Raw genomic sequence first — 13,452 nt, 5'->3', positions numbered from 1 at the left:
CGACACTCTGCTAATGGGTTTTTAAATAATATTAAAAGTGTTTTATACGCTTCTTGGTACAAATGTTCCCCTAATTTAACCTCCCTAGAATCCAAGCCAAAGAGAAGACTTTCTTTGAAGTGTGGTTGTGTGAGGCACTGTCTGTGCTGTGTGTGCCCCTGTGCACCACTGGTGCTGGGAACCAGCCCAAAACATGGACATTAGCCACTGAGCATAAAACTCGCTGAACAAAATCTACACCCTCTTAAGTCTATGACATCTTAAGAATATGTCCACAGCTTATCTCACTGTTGGACAGTCTTTTCTGACTTAGAACTAAAGTTTGTAAAACTGCAAAATAGGTCTGGATGACTGATCTCAAACCTGGTGGTGTAGTATGTGTCGCATAACAAAAAAATATTTCAGGGACGGAAGTATCAGGTTAAACAGAGACAACATAATCACTGCTTCAGTGGTGCAGTTACATGGTGTAAAATGAACTCACTTGGCCTTAAGTATGGAGGCACTCTCAGCACAGAAATCCCATGCATGCGAATATGTAAAGTAAAGAAAAACAATTGCAATATCTCCCCCCCTCATGAATTTCATTTCTCAAAGGAGTCATTCATCATACGTTATGACCTAAAAAGGTACTGCTACAGCATTTCTCAGAAGGATTGGTTACTAAGTCCTCATTGCTTAATTTGGCTGCATAGCTCTGAGTGGGATTTAACCAATCTCTAAGTATCCGCCTTGTTTTTAACTGTCTTTGTGATAATTATAACATTTCAAACTGACAATATTGCTCGCATGTGAATAGAAGACAAAATGCAGCTTGATATGTTCTGTATAGGTTTAAAAAGTGAGATGTATCGTCAACAGGACGCTGGTATTCAAAGCGTAACGTGTTGTCTTTGTTCAATAGGGAGCACAAAATAATTGAGTTTAAATTGGTTATGCTCGGGGCTAAGTGCTAAAACAAATCTTTAAATGAAATTCATTACAAGCAGGGTTGCCATACCCAGGTGTTATTGAATTCATTTCTCATTTTGACCTGATTTAGAAAGATAATGGTAATAACAGACTGACAGAAAAGATGACAATGGCAGTGCACATCATGGTTTCCCTTCAAACACATTAAAATGTAGTCAGTCTCATTGGCTTAATTGATCCGCGCAGATGGTGTCTTTTCGTCTTGTGTTCCTTAATTCATTCTCTCTCCGTTGTTTTCTTCAGCAGAAAGACTTCACTTAAAAAAAGAAAGAAAAATCCATCAGTGCTGAAGGAGTGACTTTTACAAATACATAGAATTGGTACACTGCAAATATTCCAATACCGCACACAGCACAACATACACACAGGATTCTTTGTTAAATACAAATGAGCAATATTCTGCCAAATATTACAATTTGATCCACTTCATTTCCAAATTCATAAATATCCAAGCAAGGTCAATGTAGAATGACATTGCTCCTCTTCACTTTAAGTGTGAGGTTGATGAGACACCCTATATACCTTCATCCAAGTGAAATTAATGAGGAGAATGAAACTAATGAAATAACAAGCACAAGCTGGAGAAAGAGGCTGATCTGATGCATCCTCTTGGTTATTTGGCAATATCTGGAGGCGTCACTGGCCTCAGACTCTCATTTTCTCCCTGTCATATTCAATCAGGCATTCCTGCCTAAAAAAAAAGTAAGTCTGTGCTGTGGCCATGACCAGCTGAGCGACGGCCGTGCAGACCAGCCTCACTACAAACTAGTTTTGTGACACTGGCATTTTTATAATATAATCCACATTACATTCAGAAGCAGAATCAGGTTTATAGCCAGGTATAGTTTGCACAATATGAGGAATTTGTTCTGGTCATTGGTGCAAAACAAGACCAAAGCAACAGCAGCCAAATATTAGGAAAATAAAAATAAAATACAAAAAATAAGAAAAAAAAAGGGTAGAGTACAATTACATACAAAAGAGAAATATAAATATAAACAAAAATGTGCAGTGTAAGCTGTAAAAGCAGAAGGTTAAAAGATAATTTGTGCAATCTGAAATTCTGAGTGCAAAGTCAGTTTGTAACTTTGTGCTAAAATGATAAATACTTTCTTCTCAAAAATGACCGGTCTGTACCTTGATATGACAACACAAAACCAACTTCAAAATGTTTTTGCAAAAGCCTATGCTGTGACATTTGGCTCCCATTTTCTTAATTCTCTTTTCTACACTTTGATTTGATTCCACCCCAGATAAATGGAACTAACTGGACACAGTGGTACTCAGAGATGGTTTTATGTTGAGGCACAGATCTGAATAAAAACAATTATGCTACATTGAACTTTTCCTAAGTCAGATGTTTGGTACAACAGGTCTCTTCATAGAGTTGGTCAACTTGCCAAACTGAACTATCAGAGAAAAAGGATCTTGGTGACAGGGGTGACCATGAACCCAGTGGATGAAAACCTGTCTTCAAGTTCTCACAAATGCACCCAAAGTCCACAGACACAAGATGGTGTACAGTGATTAAACCAGAGTTGAACAGCCGATGCACCATTATAATTAATAAGGAGACAGCCAGTAGTTCAACAGTAATATAACTGACTTTTTTAAAATAGGGATGAATTTGCACTAAATAATGAGGTTCTTGTATTGGATTGTCTATTAAATGGTATTTTACAAAAAAAAGTACAGCACACTTAAAGTGGAACTTTGCAAGTCTGGATGCTTTTTTTGCCTTTTTCTCTACAGAGCTCCCCCTACAGTTTTGGAGTAAACGTCCATCTATCATTCATCACTTTATCCTTGATGTTGTAAAAACTCACCACTGTCGCTTCCCCCTCCCTTCCCTACTCCTGGCCATGTGCATTTGTTTTCAACGGAGCTGGCAAACACAAGCCGTGGAGCCGTTCCCTGCTGTTTTGCATGCTTCTGTGTTTTTCAATTCTTGCCATTAGAAAAAAAGCCGTTTGCTAGTATGTGGCCCCTCACTCGGTCAGACAGTCGTCTCCTCTTCCTCGCTTCCTCCAACAACAATTGTCTCTACTTGTTTTTTCGCCAGCTCTGCCATGACGACCGTCTAAAATAATGCTATCACTGCCTTGATCTTATAGCAGGTACCTGGCTGGGAGATGTGTTTGTAGTGCCGTGAAGCAATTTGTGTTTCTTGCGAGACCCCGACACTTCGCAAGCCTTCAGTCTTCCAGCAACAAGCCATTTAACCATCACAATGACTCTGAAGCTGTTGAATTAGGGTAACAATCCTGCATAGTTCTGCTTTATGACATGACAACATGTTTACTGGGAGGTTAAAGGGATAGTTTCCATAGTCTGTATTGACCGTGCTGTGCATGATCCCAGTGGGCCCAAGGCACCGGCTTGAGACACCGACTGAAAACATAACTTATCGCAGGGAGAAAATGAAAAACTAATTTTAGCCACTTAGCAAATAAGCTCACCTAATTAAAGGTACACCTGCTTTGGATTACGATATCTTGTGAATATTGGAAACTGAAGTTTGTGTTGCTCTGTATACTGCTGCATGTAAGTAGATTTCAAAATGCTACATCACGGCAAACGGTAGTTGCTGAGTCACTGCTGCCTCCATTGGGAACTTCGGATGTGTGTTTGTGACTTACCAAAGCTGAGAGTGAGCTGTTTACAAATGTCAGTTTCAGTAAGAAAACGCTGTCTCATGAGGAGATAAAGATAAATGTCTAAAATCTGTTTTATCTTGTGTCCCCCGCTGGCAGCTATGTTTTCACTAAGAGGAAGTGACCATGTCTTAAGGTTGCTCCTAGCCCAGAGGATGCTCATAGCACCGTCAGTGTGTATTGTCAGTATCTCATACAACAACACATCAAAAAAACTGAAAGCTACCTATGATCAGTGAAATATTCAACCAAATGTGCAACAAACTATTCTTCAGTCTTATATAATGTCCTTATAACCACCAAAGAGTTGTTCATGTGCATTTAAAATGCAATTACAACAGTTTTGACTGAACATTCTTCTCTAATTTAAAAGCAGACTGTCTCAATCGCCACAGGCTGATTATACAGCTTTTTTTTTTTTTTATCTTAAAGGCTTAAATAAATTATTATCACTGCAAGTATCAAATTCCTATAAATCTAATTAGCAGGTCTTAGTGCTCTCAAAATATGTGTATAATTTCTTGCTCACAAAGGATTTAAAATGTAAATGTATGAACGGTCTCGGCGAGGAGTGCTCTCTGGCTCTTTTATTTTCGGGCTCGGTTGGAGAAACATTTTCAACACCTGTTTATTGCTTTTCACCCTTGAAATATCACAGCTACTCCTTTAACAACATTTTTGCTATTCTTTTCTCATTCTCAGATTGATCCTAAGGTTGCCTTTCCCCGTCGCGCCCAGCCTAAGGTAAGAATAAATTGGTCACTAACCCCGCTCAAAGAAAATGATTATGTCTCATGTCACTAGCTTACCTAATTTTGTGTTCTCGCACAGCAGATACAAAGAGGTTGTGCTTGTCTGTTTTTGTTATTGTAGAGAAATACAGAGTCTGGCTCCATTGTGCTCATTTTGTCAGTGCTGTTTTGCCAAAGCAATTAAGGTTGGACATATCATACTTAAAGGAACTGTTCAGCACGTTTTTTTTTTCATTACCTCTGTGTTTTATATACATCATCATTTTTCATATTTACTTAAGCATTTCTTCCCCTGCCATTTTTGTTTAAATGGCACAAACGCTTTGAAATGATTTGTGTTTTAGTTGCAGTATATTTACTTTGAGGCAGAGGCTTCCAGTTTTGGTCTGCCATAGTTCATGAAATGAAGCTTAATTGTTAGCTTGAGTTTGTCACCAACAGCAGTCAGCCTTTAAAGATATGCAGTGAATGTTAGTGGGGTCTTGATTTTCCTTTCTTGTGTTGGTTGTTGGAATATTTTTAAAAGTGCACACAAGTGTGATCCATTTTTGTGTGTGTGAATTGCCTGATACTAGACTAAATGGGCAAGAAATAATATACAACTTCTCATTGACAGAGATTAATTACAGTTGCTGGCAGAGTAATAAGTCTGAATTGTTTTCCTGTAGCATTTGGAGTTGAATGGCACTGAATGGCACTGAATGACACAAGAGATTTAGGAATATCTTGAATTGTGGTGCATGCATGCAGAAATCACCACAATTAGCATTAAAAACAATAGTTGATTTACAAAAATACGCTGTGCTCCAATCACACAGGAACTGTCGTGTGACCTCTTTATGATGCGTATCATCTTTTTCTTTCTTGATTACTGGTCTTGAGCTTATTCTAATGACAATTAAATATTCAATGTGTGCAGACGGTGCAGTGGCATAGTTAAGGGCTTCGTTGACATGTCTTCTTACACCATCCCCCAGTGTTTAATGTGTAGAGTATAGCACAGTGCAGTGTAGCGCTATTCAGCGCTGCTATCTGGGCTTTTTCCACCTACACCAGGTGGAAATCGATAATAGATTTTCTCCTTTCCACCAGATCAGAGAGAGGCATTGTTAAAGAGTTGTTCAGGTTTCAGACGAGGAATTGGCAGTGCAGGCTTTCAAAGCCACATGACTTAAGAATATTGGCAAACGGCTGAGAAACTACCAGTGTTTCTCCACATTTTATAACATGGCAAGTATATCACTTCTAACTCGTTCTGTTCTGAGCTGTGTTCATAACTGTTCAATAAAGCAGGTCAAATTATTGATGATGTTTCCAAGTAACAAGAAATTCCTTCTGCTGTCATTGTTAATCTTTTCTAAACAGTGCTGTACTTTTTTGGCAATGACTCAGAAAGGCAAATACAGTATTTTGGTGTCATTCAGGTCTTAAACATATTTGTCATTATGCCTCACAAGATTCATAACTCAGTGAAATAATGACCCCATAACAGAATGTGTGGCCTTGTACCAATGATTTATAAAATGGCTATAGGGCAAGCTTGTTAGAGTAGAAAAATGGTTGTATTGAATGTGGATTATAAAGGATTTTAAAGCAATGGGATTAAGCTTGATAGATTAACACTGCATGGGATTGCACTTTATATTTAATTGATTTAAGACCTTCAAAAAGAGGTCCCACTCTTAAAGGTTCCCATTTAGAATAAGTCCTCTTTGTTTTTCATTTGCTTTCTTTTGTCCCTGTCGCTCCTCCGCTGTCTGTCTGCTTCTGGCTGCTTATGCAGCTGTTGAATAGTCTTCGCTCTTGTTTAAAGAATCTCTTTTTGGCAGGTGCCTCATTGGCACGGGTTCCGTGGGGAGCAACATCACAACAAGACCAATCAGTGTTCATTTTCTCACGGCTAACTATGACCTCACTAGTAACCCCGCCAATGACCTCCCCTCTGCTGAATCCTGCAGTACAGCAAAACTATACAGTATGTACAACACGTAGAGTAACAGACAGGAAGTGAAGGTGAACACAGAGGACATTTCACTGTAAACAACTGAAGGTGTTTGCACCAGGATGACAGGATCACAGGAAAAACAACTTGTATCAGCAGCAATCGCTGACACGGCCCCAAAGCACAGGCAGCCCCACAGTAAAGAGACAGTCAGAGACACCCTGTCAACAGCTGATCATCAGACTATAGTAAAGTACACCGCCTTGAAAAGATTTTATATAAATCTCATGTGAAATAGATGAATAACCAGTTATATAATTTTTAAGGTATGAATAATAATGGAGAATTTGAGCATGAAACACTGGACATGTTACTCTCATGATTGTGTGTTAATAATCACCCACAATGTGCCAATTTCCAATTTCCTCTGCTTTTTGTTAGCAAATTTTGTATTTGATTTAAAAGTGTGTCATTTATAATATCAACAAATCTTCCAATCAAACCATTGTCATATAAGTTCACACAACTGATTAAGCTCCACACGACTGTCTCTGTGTTTCTCAGTATGGTGGCGTTTAGATCTCGTGCCACCCAGAGACATTACTGCGTTGCACTCAGGAAGTCATTTTAATTTATATCCGGACAGATGGAGGCAACATTGCACTAGTAAAGTGAGATAATTGCAAACATGTTGCCGTATGACTGAAAACAACTCAGCAGTTTGACAGGACTGGAACACTCCCTCAATCAGGACTGATAGTTGTGCTTGACAGAGTTTTCAGATGCAGGACACAGCCAATAATGTTACATTTTTTATGTTCATGAAGAAGAAAAGAGTTATGCACTGCGGCTTTATGTCTTTTTTTGGTGCTCCACTGCACCAAAGAATAGGACACCGGTAACCACAGGTCACTCATTCACTCTCTCACTCATCTTATACCGCTTTATCCTTCACATGAGGGTGTTGCTGGTGCCAATCCCAGCTGACAGAAGGCGAGAGGTGGGGTACACCCTGGACAGGTTGTCAGTCCATCACAGGGTCACATAGACACAGACAGTCATCCCCTCTGTAACCACAGGTCATGCCGTGTAAACAAAACATGCTAAAGAATTGCAAACTGGCACATACACTAGAAATAAATGCCACCCAACTGAGGCTTATTTGAAGATTAAACACATTTTTTCTATTAGAAATAGAAGCTGTGCGTACAAGTCATTGTGACTGTATCAATGCAGACTAAAACACAAGTATTCAGGGATTAGTCTGCATGTGTGGATGATTGACACATGAGACTGAAGGGATTAAACATCATGATGTGATGCAAAGTGCTTTGTTGCACATTCATTTATGCCTTGCTTCCTCCTCGCCCATGCAGCCAGACTGGAGATAGCCAAGGCTTTATTAGATAGGCAGCTAAAAGTAGCTTTAAAATGCCAGGAGTTCTGTATAAATGTTTCAGCGTTTCAGCATTGGGTTTCACAACAAACCACCCACAGTTTATTCCATTAAGGGCACAAGTGTTTTTATTCAATGTCACTCCATGCAGTAGGTGTGCAACAATATCTTTAGTCTAGAAAACAGATAGAGCAGATGTTATGAACTAAATTATCACCATTTGATTTGATGTTTTCCACAGTACATTCTTAATATCTACATATTAGTACTCTACAAGTATTAATCACAATAAAAACTGCAAAGCTGAAGTGTCGTGTCCTGCCAGCGGACGGTACCTTGACTGTGTGACGTCAGCTACTGCAGCTCTATACCCCCCCCAAAATACACCTATTTAATATAGAGGCACTGTAGCAAGGCACATAATGGAACTGGAATGAAAATGTAGATTTTGAATATGATAGCATGCAAAGCTATTCTTGTCACAGCCCAAAACAAAATTACGAACCTGTAAATGACACTTCAAATCAAGACAAACTGTTTCTCGTAAAGAGATTATAACGTGCACTAAAATCGTTCAAGTGTGTTTTTGAGGTCTTAATTCTGTCACACCACGTTCTTTTGTGACACTGCACCGATTATTCTTTGTTTAAACCCACATGCTCTTTTAGCTGTGTATGGAAAGTGTTAAAGAGGACAGAGAGGAGATGATGTGGTTTCTTGTTGTCCTTGTTTGATATTTTGGACCGAAGTCTCGCAGTGAAAGATGTAAACGAGGCATGCTCTCAGTTTCCTGGAGGAATCAAAGTGGCTGTTTCCGCCGACATTGCTTGAGATTTACCACTCAACTGTTGGCGTCATTACCGCTGCTGCCGCTGCTTTTGTTTCCCACAGTGGAGTCACACACTACCATGGCATGTCCCAGCATGATTTTAATTGCCAGTGGGACTGTGGCCACTTCAGTGGGAGATGAGTTCTGATAGCTTGTTATGGAAATGAAAGGAAGGAACATTTAGAGCCATGTAAATGACTGCCATCTCCCCAGCAATGGGCGTAGCCCTTGCCTTGCACCTGATAAAGGGATTTTGTCTACTAAAGGCCAATTTATACTTCTGCATGAAAACAGGTATTGTGATGCCATTGTTTGATGTGCAGCGTTCTAGAAATTCATCTGCATGCTGTGGATGGTGAGTCTCTGTATCAATTGTTTTCAACTTACTGCAAAAAATTGTAAAGCTATTGATACCACTCTGGTCACTGTTTGTTTTTCTTTATTATGGGCATGTGTGTATATATATATATATATATATATATATATGTTGACCTATAATACACTGTTCTGGCTGTGCAGTGAGCTCTATTGCTGCGGTGCAGGGAGAGAGAGAGAGAGAGACATGAAGAGAGAGTGAGAGAGAGAGAAAGGTCACAGTCATGTTCCTTAAAACTCATGTGCTCTTAAAGTAAGAAAACACTCAAAGCTGAATCAGGGAGACTACATGACAGGAGACGAAACACATGACGTGTCAGTTTCAGCAGCTGATCTGACAGGAGATGCACTCACCCATCTGCTGAGCTGACTGCAATGACTGACGGGAAGGGAAATAAGTCCTCATAAGTTATGATCTACAATAATCAGCAAAAGCTTGAGAGCACATCTTATTTTATTTATTTTTTGGTGACGTAATACTGAGTTTGACTCTGCGGTGGAGAGTATGCAGAGACCGCAACAGTCCTAGTGATTGTTCAGCTCAGTTGCATGTTTTGTCCATAATATCTCAATGTAGTATGCATATACGATGGAAGAAGTAGGATTACTGCCCCCAGCACTTCCTGTGGTGTATTGCAGTAATGGAATGTGGTTCCTGAGATGCAGTGTTTTAATGAAACAAATTGACAATGCGTAAACCACAAACTTCAACTAATCGTTGCAGCCCTAATCTACAGCATGGTGCTTGGTGTCAATCTGATGTACATAATGGCATAGATACCTCACATGCTAGTGAGAATTTTGGGCAGTGTAATTGCAGAGCTTTGAATTCTCACAACTGGTGTAGTCCACTTTTTGTAGGGTACAGTGTAGGCTCTGTGTTGTTCCTACGAAGCTATGATAATTCTGGCAGTCTTTTACAATGCAGAAGGGACTGCACAGAGATGCAGCTGCAGCAGCATGTCCAGGCAATCTTCTGTTTTGATCTGTGTTTTGACCATTTTCTCCCCTGAAACATCTCCCTTGAGGTTCAACTGCTTGCATCAGTGACATTGTGGAGGAACTGAGCTAGTCCACTGCCTGAGGTGCATCTGGACTGTCAGTCAAAAATGTCCCAATTTCAACTCCACCCTATGATGCTGCAACCGTGTGGCTTCCCACTTGTTGCTCTGTCACTGGCAGCATGTGCTCCTTCTTTCCTTCCCCCCTCTGTTTTGTCTAACTCCCCATCTTAACATGTCACTTTCTCTTTATTCCATTGTGTCTGTATTTTGCTGTCTCACACACATTTTGTGTGAATGGCAAATCAAATTGACCACTGTCCCTCCCCCTCTGCCACCTCCACCACCACCACCACCACCTCCTCCTGCTTGTCTCTCAGGGACTGTGTATACTTAATGTTCTTACCCGAAGAACAGACTCTCAGGTGTATTATCATTCTAAAGGTTTCAAATCTTTAAAACCTTTTAATGGAGTATAATAATAATAATAATAAAGCTGCATGAAGCAAACACACATTCTCAGCCCGTGTACCTTTGAACTGTGTGTGTTCACAACAACCTCATGCAAGTTCTCTCACTCTGTCTCCACCTTTCCCTCTCTGTGCTCTCTTCTCTCTTTGCTTTTTTATTCTGTTAGGATTATAAGGCCTCGTAAATCCAGTCTTACACCTTGCTCAGTTATTTGATCTAGATTTAGTATTTTGATATTCAGCTCCTCAAAACGATCCTCATTTTAAATGACACAGCTCACTGCTGGGAAAATGAAACCTCTGTGGCTGCCAGCCCCTTTGAATGTCCCTGTGAGTTTATTAAAAGTACCAGCTTCCCTGTTCCAACTCGTATTCGCACAGCTGCATGAGACTGAAAGAATATTCAAGGTCATAAGTCCTTCATGTAGAACAGAATGCCATATCAGTGTCATTTCTTCAGCTGAGACAATTTGTGGGAAAAGCACAGTCAACGGCAACAGTATTGCATTGTGAAAACCATTTCAGAGAAAGGACACAAGTCTTCTTCTGATGAGTGGCCATGATGTCAAAAGGATTTCTATAAAAAGGACATGCAGTTCTTTTTTAAAAAAAACAACTGAATATAGTGTAAATTGTTTCTGCATTTTATAACGGACACAAAATGCACTGAAATTTCACTGCGACTAAGACAGTGTGATAGTGAACAGGAAAGACCAAGGTGGACCAAGATGACAGAAGTGGGGTGATGGGAATTTTTCACTGTCATAATTCTCTCCCTTTCTCTCGCTCTCTCTCTCTCTCCCTCTCTCTCTCTCTCTCTCTCTCTCCTGAAACACAGCCAAACATAAGTTAACTATTCTTTAGGTGAAAGATGTCAAAGGGAGTTGTTTTCCCTTCAGTGGTGATGGCTCCTGTGCTGAAGCTGAAGATGGGTTTAAATCCCTGACCCGTCAGCTCCGCTGCTTTCACTGGCCTCGGTGGAACTGCTCCAGATGAAAATGGGGCCACAGCACAGACATATGAATGACTGTTTGTTTGGTGGTCAGACACAATCACCAACTGAGTGACCCAGTTTACGGCTAGTCAAAGCGATGCTCAGTTTGATTCATGCATGTTTGTTTTTTTTCTAAAAGTGTCTTGTGTCTCTCGTATTTATTCTTCTGTGGAAAGATGAATGATGTGAATGAAGTGTAGATGCAAGTGTAATTATATTTGTACTGCAGAAATAGCATGTACACATGCTATTTTGTTGAGTAATTGCCTGAGAGTGCAGAGTACACACGTGTGATGCTTCTTTCCCCAACCTCCAAGTTTTACTCTCTGGTCTCCTTGGTTGCAAATCGTGAGTAATTAGGTTTTCTAGGGGACTGAGGGGTTCTTACTTCTTCTGCCTACCAATGGCAGCAGTCAGGCAGGCTAGTGCTGGCAGGGCACAGAGGACAGAGGGCCGTGCAGGAGCATGTCACTGCTAAACCTGATGCTGACTGACAGTAATGAGGACAGCCTTCTAGCCAGGATAGAGAGGAGAGGAGGGCATGGTCCACTATAACTCTCAAGACCTCTTATCAAACTGCTCTATGGACACACACACTCACATACACACAGAAAAACAAGTTTAATGCGCAAGGTTGGTCAGAGCACATGATACATGCATCACTGGGCTCTGTTACATCAGTCTAGTTTGTTTTTACTCTTGAACTGCAGAGCAGGGTTTTAAAAAAATCAAATCAGCTGTCAAGCATTCAAAATACACTATGTTATATCAGCAGCTCCTTGAGTTTCTGTTCAGTCACTGCAAAACAGCAACACCTGACCCATGAATGTCAAGTAATAGCTTAAAGGTAGGGTTGGCCACCGAAACTGGGTCCCAATATGATACTGATTGGTATCTACAAGACTGACATTTGTTTTTAAAAGTTTGATTTGAATGTCTATTTTCACCTGGAGAAAACAGATCTGACACAAACGAGGATTTGATGCTAACATGGTGATATTCAAAAGCACTATGTATTTAACGTGTGAATATAGGTTATTGTCTAATTTGAAGTTCACATTTGTCAAATAATATAAGAAAAGCCATTCTTTTATGTTGTTGACATATATTATTATGTTCAGGGACCCCTTAACCATCAGCACCATTCTGAAAGTGTTTTTTTTTTTTCCAATACTGCTGCTAAACCATTAAACAAGACCAAGGTTATAATAGTTTTGGATTTCATTACTTTTATTTAGTTTTGACTTTTTGTTTTTAAAATTAGTTAAGTTTTAATTAGTTTATAGAGTGTGCTTTCTAGTTTGTATTTTGTATAAATGCTTAGTTTTAGTTTTTATTAGTTTTAGTGTTAGTTTGCATTTTTTGTAATAATGAGTATTTGCCAGGTGCAAGATTCAGAAAGATCATAATAACTATTGTGTGTCATACAAATCCAGCAACAGATGCCATTTTAAAAGTTTATTAGGACAGATGAACAACCATCCCTTAATCAAATATAACAGTCTACATGAAAGTAGACTGAAGTGCAAAGTGTGCATTATAGTGCTGAGTTTGGATGCAGTTAGTGTGCCAGGTAAAAATATATCCACACTAAAGACACATAAACATAACATAAATAATAATAATGATAATAAATAACCCTCATAAAACACATCACATTGATTGTTGTTTGCTCAATCTGAGGAAAAACATGAACGAAATTTAAAAAAAAAAAAACAATAAACCCAATAGAAGACTATTGATTGACTTAAATGAAGCAACTCAACCCAATCAACTACAAAATTAATGTTATGTTTAACTTGCACAGCCTTATGTTCCACATTGTAAACACAAACAAATTAAAAACATTTTTGTGATGAATGAATGAAAATGCTGTCTCAAATACAACCTTTCAAAGTTCCCGGCAGAGAAAAAATAAAAGGATTATGTAAAAAATAAATTTACAAAGATGAAAACTAATCATATTTTCCCTACAATTTTAGTTAGTTTTATAAACACATAATTCAGTTTCAGTAAGTTAGAATTTTTTTAAGTCTAGTTTTTATTTTTATTTCAGTGAACACATTT

General features: G+C 39.2%; 1 protein-coding gene across 7 annotated transcripts in view; it reads left to right on the top strand.

The window, feature by feature from the left end:
• Window positions 1-13,452, top strand: part of LOC131458280 (RNA-binding protein Musashi homolog 2) — a 313,476-nt gene that overhangs the window by 14,671 nt on the left and 285,353 nt on the right. For all 7 annotated transcript variants that reach the window (XM_058627237.1, XM_058627235.1, XM_058627233.1 and 4 more), the window contains exon 5: window positions 4,329-4,370. In XM_058627237.1, the coding sequence (XP_058483220.1) occupies window positions 4,329-4,370 (42 nt within the window). The remainder of the gene's footprint in view (window positions 1-4,328; window positions 4,371-13,452) is intronic.

Source organism: Solea solea, chromosome 4 (genome assembly GCF_958295425.1).
Source record: "Solea solea chromosome 4, fSolSol10.1, whole genome shotgun sequence".
Lineage (NCBI taxonomy): Eukaryota > Metazoa > Chordata > Actinopteri > Pleuronectiformes > Soleidae > Solea > Solea solea.
Note: the sequence above shows the minus strand (reverse complement) of the source record. Positions and strands in the feature narration are given on the sequence as shown.